We start from the raw sequence: 8925 nt of genomic DNA, 5'->3' as shown, positions 1-8925 counted from the left end.
AACCAAGGACCCATCAAGGAAAGTGGGGAAATTTTGAATGGCTACTACTGTACAGAGATCATCTCCATAGGAAGGTACCTTGAGGCTCATTTATCTACTCTTGAAACTACCTTAGCGTACTTGTTGGTTGTCCATATGAAGGGGCAGACAATCATTCACACACTCACACTTAAAGCTTTGATGATGCTGAAGTGACTCTAAAAAGAACCCAGTGAGCCTGTAATTGGAACGGCCTGCAGAACCAAACACAGTGATGACAAGAAGAAAAAAAAAAAAACTCACTGTTTTGCATCATGGAGGCGACACCAGTCTCCCAGCTGGGTTGACTTCTGTAATCTGCACAAACAAATAAACCTCATTTTACTGAGTTTTATGCATCCATGTATAATCAAAGCATCTTAAATAGACAAAAAGGAAAAGAAATGTTAGAGGAAAAACTTTTAGTCAATTTGAGTATCGATAAAACACACATTACTCTATTGTTAAAAAACTGAAATCATTTTAATATGTTTGTTTTTCTTGGGGGGAGGGAGATAACCTTTAAAGTGATTTAGTGGAAAATAAATAAACTGAATTTAATAAATAATTTCCAGACCACATAGTAATCTTTCTTTGACCATCTCCTACCAAACTAATAACATGTTTAAGTACTTTAAACCCAGGAAGTCACACTTTGTCTCCCTGTGCAGCTAAAACACACCAGACATGTTTGGATGATCAGATCTTCCTATTAAATAAATATGTAGTAATAAAGTATGTTTAGACACAAATGAATTAAACTCATTAAAGGGACACCATACATGTCAAAGAACATCAACTAGTCCTGAATTGGGGCACAGATTTCAGATCCAAATGCACCAATAAATACTTCAATGCACCATAATGAAAAAAAATTGACTATTTTTTAACACAGAACAGGAAATAATATGAAAGGAGTAAATCATTATTATATGAGGCAAAAGTAAATAAATCTGTCCAAAGTATTTATTGAACCACTTTCTCTAAAGTGACGAGTATGTGGCTCCAAATCTTTCGGGCATAATAACGAAAATCTCTCTGCAGCTTATTTTGAGGAACAAATTTTATTACTACAAATGTTGTCCCAAACAATTCCATGACTATAAAATGTTTACAGTAGCAGCCATTCAAAATGGCCCTTCCCAGTCAAACATCAGCCAAATGGCAGCCCACTTCCCTGCAACTCCCAGTAAAAACCCCTCCAACTTCCAGCCACTGCAGTGACCCCTGGTAATGTAGGGGGACCAGCCAAGGGCCCATTAAGGAAAGTGGGGAAATTTTGAATGGCTACCAGGGGTTGACGTTAAGAACTTTTACCGCTTGCTCTTTGGGCAAGTGACTTTCACATTTCATTTGCCCAGAAACAATTTTTACTTGCCCAGTAAAATGTTTGATTAATATAGTTCCTAATATTCATTTTTGTATATATATCAATGAAACATGTTTGTTTTTTAAATGTTTTTTGTAATTCAGTATGTTTTAAGTTTGCCGGTTTCTGGTGTGTATATGCATGCGTCAGATAAGGAACTCAAGCCTACATTACCGTGTTAACATGCTTTCAATCCTTCCTGCACATTGTTTTCAAACTAAACTTTGCTTTAAACTGTTGTGTGCTTGGAAAAATATAAATTGTAATGTTAAAAATCTAAAAAAAACTTGACAGGTTAAAAACTTAAGAAAAATCACAAGACAGAAGTCAATGTCACAAATGAATAACTTTTATTTTAGAGTCACGGTATGTTTATACAAGATAATACTATTAATATAATGTGACTTTTCTAGAGAATCATTATACATATTTATTTTAAACAGGGTTTCCACAGTCTGACATAATCTCAGAATTCCCTGACTTTTAACTGACTCAGGATAAGTTTTACCTGACTAAATAAATGCAGCCGTTTGTCGTTTTGGTAACTACATCAAAATTACCGCTTGGTGGACAAAAATTACGCCATCTGCCGGAAAATCACCCGGCTTTTTCTAATCATGCGAGAATGTGTACGAAACAACAAAAATGGTGCCGGCAATGCTTCTGGGTCGTTTTCATCGAATGTCGGTGATTTTAAAGTAATTTTGAGTCATAAATAATTGCCCGGCAGGCAAATGCAATGAAATTTGTACTCTCCCAACAATAAAAACTACTTGCCCCGGGAGATTGGGCGATGGTTAACATAGAGCCATGGCTACTACTGTAAGTATATAAAATCCAGGACTTCCAGACTGAGACTGAGTTTCATGCCTGATCAGAGTGTAATACTTTGCCACAGGATGCTACGTGTGCAGCTGCATATCAGAATCATGCAGTGCTAGATGCAGAGGAGTAAAGCAGGCTGGACTCTGGAGTGACGGATACGCCTCTCTATTTGAAAACCGAGGGATGAGATGGCGTTTAGCGCTTACCAGGGGAATGATATTTCCCTGAATGCATTTTGCCAAGTCAAAGGTGGTGGGGGAGCATTATGGTGTGGGACTGTTGGAGTTGGGTCCAACACCTTGGTTCCACTCAAAGGATCCCTTCATGCTTCAGCAACCATAATATTTAATTAATATTCAACATCCCAACTGGGAGGAACTGCTTACTGTTCCTACACCAATGAACAAAGGAAAGTCCTTAAAGACGCGGATAAGCAGGTTTGAAGTAGAAAGACTCGTCTCGGCTCCTGGTCAACCCAACAGAACACCTGAGGGGGCTCGGACTATCAGGACCTAACCCCGGGATTTTAAGGAGACCAGTGGATTTCACTCTGTCTGGGCTCCGGTCCGATGTCTGAAGTCGGGATGGATAACGATCCCTGGGATTGCTGAAGGATCGACAAGATATTAGTAGCAGTGACTACTAATAAAATAAGTGTATAAATAATGTTTTATACTTTGAATTCATCACAAGAAGAAGGATTTTAGGATTTTTATAACTGAAAAAAATTTGACCAATAAATCTTTCACTGTTTTGTCGGGTTTTCAAGAATCAGATCGCTATAGCCTGGTCAGTAATACTGACATAATCTGCCCGTCTGGTAAGGCTCAGACTCTCTGCTCCACAACAGACATCTTTTAGCCTGTAGCCTATTTTCCTGACTCTACTTCAGGTCAGAAATTCCCACACTTTTCTGCAGATGGGAATTTAAGCACGTCTGTGTTAAATGGGCCCAACCTAGCAAACAATCAAAGTGTTAGTCAAGATGGATTTTGTGGAAACTCAGAAGCAACTAGCATCCAACTATACTCAGACACCAATGGCATCTCATGTAAGGTGAAAAATGTAAAGAAAAACCTTCTTCAGTACGAACGTGAGCTACAAAAACGAGCAGAGGAGAGCTGCAGTTCTGTGTTTTGGCCAAAGGTGGCAGTATCAGTAGAAAACCATGCCTCTTTAATGTTCTCTTGCATCTGGATCCATTCCCACCGCACTGGGAGTAAAGAGAAAAATCAGTTGTGTTTTCTTAATACCGCCATCTGATGGACTGAAGGCGTACTGCAAATTTTCTTGTCCCTTTGAAAGAGAAGTCTGGTCATATTCAGAAATCAGACCTCTAAGAGTACTTTAAATATGAAATTATTACATAATATTCAATAAATGATAAGTGATTTTAATTGAGAGTGTTTTTAATTTGAATGTGCTTTACTGGAGGCCTCCATGTTTGTCAAAGAACACTACTGCCACCTACTGGTTTGTGACGTCACGGTGCGGTATCGGCTGTTGATCAAGTCCCAGTGCTGTATGTGGTGTTTGTCACAACGCGCTATTATCCAAGTCATCTTGAAAACATTCTTCTTCCAAATGTTGGCTACATATTACGTGTTTTTTCTCTGGCCAGAAGGATCAGGAATCGGAAAGGTTAAATAACTCTTTTTTTTCTCTTTTACCTGATGTATTCCAACATCCAGCTGCCATGCACGTGGGCATTGTCAGTTTCACTATAGCTCTGGTGAATTTCAATGGTGAAGTCCTCTGGAAATCTTCAATAATTGTTGTTGATTGCAGATGTGTCTAGTAGTTCCCATTGATTTTACTTGTAAAGCGGGGAAATGGCGCTAGGCTTACCGCACTGTGACGTCACTGCCGGAAGATGGCAGGAGGGAGGGGTTCCCAGACTTAGTGATCACAACGAAAATTTATATTTTTTTACTGATTAATGCTAAGTTAAATTAAATCACAGCAAACATCTTAGTTTTAGGTAAAAATAACGATCCATTGATTATTCCTTGCTAAGAGTAATGAGAACAGCAGGCTAGTGATTTCCAAGAGATTCCTTTTACCGGCATGGAAATCCTTGAGTGGAAAGTTCTTGGCAGACCTTCTCATGCCTTCTGCAAATGAACTTAAATCTCAAGGAGAGTCTCCTCAAAAAACAGTTGAAGCTGGAAATAGCTGAAGAATAGATGCTTGTGTGACAGCAGATGAGAGAACACCTTTAGCAATGTGATGCAATATGGTGTACTACTGCACATTTTAAGTGTGGTATTTTGTCCGCTTCCTTTCACTGTTGCATTAGGGAAATTAATTAAAATCAAAAAATTTCATAGAGAAGAAGAAATCTGAGAAATAATGAAAATGGCTAGCTTTCTAGGCATGATCAGGTTTAAAGAGTTACACTTTATAATATGCTGAAGTTTTTGTCATCACAAATATTCCAACAATTTAAGATAATTTTACTTAGGTCCCAAAAACTGTGCATGGAGTAACTAAGGACTGCCGGTCAGAAAGATAAAAGCGTCTGAATAAACGGCCCTTGTTAGGACTGTGCTGCAGTTTGCAGCTGCCTGCAGGCTCATGACCTCAGCAGACTGCCTGGCTGAAGAACCACCAGCCGCTCAGACTGGCAGAGCTCTGTGCGGCTCAGGGAGAGAACAAGCTATAGGACTCTTTACACTTCCAAAATGTAGATCAATGCTCTCATTTATAAACTAAAATCCATCTAATATTTAGGAAATATTTCAGATCCTCAACACTTCAATCGATAAAGTCATTGGGTGGATATAATCCACCTCCCTGTAAAAAACAGCTGATGTCAAATCAGGATATGATCTCTGGACGGCTGTCATCCATAAACATGATGTACGGATTCATTTGAAAGGATTTAAAATCATATTTATTTACCGATTATTTAAGTTTCACAGGTTTTAGACCAAAACAAATGAATTAAATTCCAACCTTGTTAAATTTTAGTTCCTCTGTGAAAGAATCAGGACTAAATAAAGAGGTTAGCCTCTAAATGCGACACCAACTAAACTTCTTTGCTGATTGTTACAAACACTTTTCCAAGAGCACCAAATTCACACGCTGATAAACTGATCATTGTTAATCTAAGGGTTGAATGCTTTGCTCAGTGGCACATTGGCATGTGGTAGAATCAGAGCTGGAATCAAACCCACAACCTTCTGCAAGAAGAGGCTTCTATCAGGCAAATTACGGCAACTGAAAAAAAATACCAATGACAAAACTGATTTGGCTTTATATCCATATATTTATAAAGGATCCCCCCCCCCCCACACACACACACACTGATAAAACAGATAAACTCAACGTAAACAGAATAAAAATATTCTACTTCATTCTATTAGATTTTTACAATTTTTGAAAACGCCACTAAGATCTTCATATCCAATTAGCACTATATTTGTACTTTTTATACCGTTTAAATTTTATATTTCTAATTGATCATTTTAAAGGTCTATTTTATGTTAATATCTGGTTTGAACTACAGATGAAAATGTGTGTGAATCTGGAAGATGTTGGACTCTAACAGGGACTAAAGTTGATTCATTCATTAATCATCTTTGGAATAAAGATAAAAAAAGAAACATATTTTAAATTAATAAAACAATTTGTCGAAATAATGTAAAACAGTATAACCTAATTTTCTCATAATAACTTCATATTATTTAACTTTATCGCCTGCCTTTAATCGGGCTATTCTATATTATTCTTTTTATTTTCTGCTAAATGTTTTATTCCTCCGGAGGAAACAGGTTGATGTTTGGGAGGTTTTTCTGCATGGCTCTATTTCTTTAAACCTGGAGCCTTTTTCTGTTTTAGGGAGAAAAAGTTCCCGAAGAAAAGACTCTTTTTTTTTTTTTTTTTTTCATTAACAACATAAAGAAGGAGCCGGAGCTCCACAGAGCAGCAGGCCGGCTGCGGGGACCTTGTTCCCGCTGGAACCCGGAGCTTTTCTCCCTGTGAATGGGGGACAAAGAGGCCGCGGCTCCGCGCAGCGCGGCTCTGCGCGGCGCGGCGCGGCAAACAGCCGCCGGCCCGCAGGCCTTTGTGCCTCGTTAGGAGCTGCGGCTCGTTTAAAGAGAGAAAGTGAGAGAAAAGCGCAGCGGGGAGCCTCATTTCTCCAGTTCAGCGGCCATAGAGGAGCTGATGGAGCCAGAAAACAGCGCTGCTGATCAATGCGCACAAAAACAATCAGAACCTCAATTCAAACGATCTCCAACTTTTATGCCCATTGATGCTGATTTATTTATCCAATTATTTTAAATTATGGGAACTTTTTTATCATCATCATTATTTTATTTTATTTGTCTTTCTAATTGGAAAATAAAGATTTTTGGCTAATATAAATTCTGCCTTTAAAAGGAAAAAGTTGTAAAGTCCAAGAATGTGAATTTTAAGGCCACATTAGAGTAAACAGGCCTGGTCCAGTTTAACCCCAGTTTTCCTTTGCCAAATTAACTTACCTTAAACTGTCTCAAATAAATATTAATAGAACTTTTATTAAGTAAACAAAACAGGCAATCAGGTCATAGTTCAAAGACACAACTATGGAAACTAAACATTTTTAAGTGATCATTTAAAAAAATTTACACCCAATTTTAATTTGTTGCAATGATTCATTTGCAGAGCAGAATCTTTTTTAGAATCTTTTAAAAAGTCAGCTTTTTCTTTTATGACCGCTTTGTTGGGATCCGACTGACTGAGAGAGTCGGGATATCAGATCATTGATGGTTTTAGTCCACAAAAATAAATAAATAACTAAATAAATAAAACTTGTCTTTAAATCCAGCAGCAATAGAAGCACTGAAGTGATGGAATAATATAGTTTATTTCTGGGCCTCCTGACCAACAGTTGACATTATAAAGATATTTTCTATCTTTTATGTGAATAAAAGAGAAATGGAGAGAAAATGACTTTCTGTGCTTCCAGTTCAGTGAACAGGTTGATGCTTTCAGTGGATCTCCACGGTGAGTTGCTCTGATCTGCAGTCCCCCCCCACCCCCCCGACCATCAAAGGTTTAATGAAAAATACTTTATAAAGTTAAACCATATATTGCAACATGATCATGAACTAGTGATTAAAGTATCTAATGGAGGCCCTGCGCATCTTCAGCACCATGGATGAAAGAAAAGAAGCTTCTTTAAAATCTTCCAGTGGATTTTATCCTAATCTCTCTGCTGAGAATTTCAGCAATAAATGCAAAAGTAAAACTAACAAATAATATAAATAATTGTGTATTAAGCCGAAATTAAAATACGTTTTCTTATTAGTTTCAAAACGAATTATTTGCGTATATTATATAATAAAAAGCGCGAAAACATTTAATATTTCATGAAAATAATGAATTTTGACAGTGAAGGTTTTTTTTGAAAATCATTATTAGAGCAGGAATAAAAGATTGCTGATTTAGTTTGTGAGCTTTTTATTTGATTTTTGTCCTGTTTCCTTTGGACTCGTCCTGATCCACCATCAGCTGAGCGGCTCGCAGCGCAGCGATGGATCCGTTTCCATTTGGTCCCACATGAAGCGCAGAGCTTAGTTTTCCATTTTCCACCTCATTCTCACTGCATGTCCCACTGATTCTGGACCAGATGCAGAATCTGGACAAGCAGGAATACTAGGGACACATTCAATCAAATCACCTGCTGTCTTTAGAGCATATTCTAGTTTTCTATTTAACAAAATACGTCTATTATTCCTCTATTTCATTTCGAGTTCATTAACTTTATCAATTAATGCTAATTTCTTATTTTCTGCAAGTTAACTAAACTTTCATGCATCTTAGAGCAGAAACCCTGCTGGGATTCTGCAGGGCAGACATGAAGCTTACCTTTCTGAGGCATGCTGCAGAGAAGTAAACTTTAGCTGCGCTCAATGTATCCAAAGTTCCTCCTGTGTATTCTTTCCTCCAATTAGTTTCTCCTTGACTGGAAAGACAAGTGCAGAAAGAGACAGAGTCGCTCCTCTGAGGAGGAGGGACAAGAAAGGAGAACAAGTGGGCGGGCTGAGAGGGCTGCATGGAGAATGGGGGAGGAATGGGGGAGGAGGGGGCAGAGAGCCCAGTGTGAGGGAGAGAGGTGTTTCTGTGTTTGGGAGAGGCCTAGGATCACTTCTGCACACTTTATTCCCTGTTTTCCCTTTGAGATCCTCAATCCAACCAACTGTGGTTTAGAAAAAGGAATGAAAGGGACCCGAGATACACACTGATAACTGGGCCTCTTAAACTCCTAGGGAAATCCTATTAATGTTAAATTATTCTGGCTTAAACATGCATATAAATGTACTCTTTATCAGACCAGATTGTCCCAAAAGTTAGAAGATTTCTATTTAAAGAATATCTTGTCTTAAAATCTGTGTATTTTTTTTTTCGTTATCTTCTGCAGGCCACTTAGTCATACATCAGCCTGAACACCTACTGTAAATTCAGCCAATCATATATCAACGGTCAGCTGTCAATCAAATGTTTTCGGTCATAGCATCTTGATTCATATGTCGCAGCTAATATACGCAACAGTTGAAATCAGAAATCAGAATTATTTCCTTTCCTATTGAGTTCCGTCCCAGTGTTCACGGGGATGGACGTCTGTGTCTTCAGCAGGCGTAGAGCTAACAGAACTGGCAGCATTGCGAGGCAAGGGCTCAAACATGTACGGCTGGAAGCCTTCTACACCAAACCAAGCTTCTGCC

At 38.3% G+C, this 8925-nt stretch overlaps 1 protein-coding gene across 1 annotated transcript in view; it reads right to left on the bottom strand.

The window, feature by feature from the left end:
* LOC107092780 (paired box protein Pax-6-like) overlaps positions 1–8201 on the bottom strand; it is a 42098-nt gene extending 33897 nt beyond the window's left edge. Inside the window, exons 1-2 of the mRNA XM_015387433.1 lie at positions 8069–8201; positions 283–336 (exon numbers count right to left, since the gene is read on the bottom strand). Of these exons, the coding sequence (XP_015242919.1) occupies positions 283–336; positions 8069–8081 (67 nt within the window). The 5' untranslated portion in view covers positions 8082–8201. The remainder of the gene's footprint in view (positions 1–282; positions 337–8068) is intronic.
* Between the last annotated feature and the right edge of the window lie 724 nt (positions 8202–8925).

The sequence above is a fragment of the Cyprinodon variegatus genome, unplaced genomic scaffold, assembly GCF_000732505.1.
Source record: "Cyprinodon variegatus isolate N-32 unplaced genomic scaffold, C_variegatus-1.0 Scaffold394, whole genome shotgun sequence".
NCBI classification, from domain to species: domain Eukaryota; kingdom Metazoa; phylum Chordata; class Actinopteri; order Cyprinodontiformes; family Cyprinodontidae; genus Cyprinodon; species Cyprinodon variegatus.
This window is presented reverse-complemented; position numbering and strand designations above follow the sequence as displayed.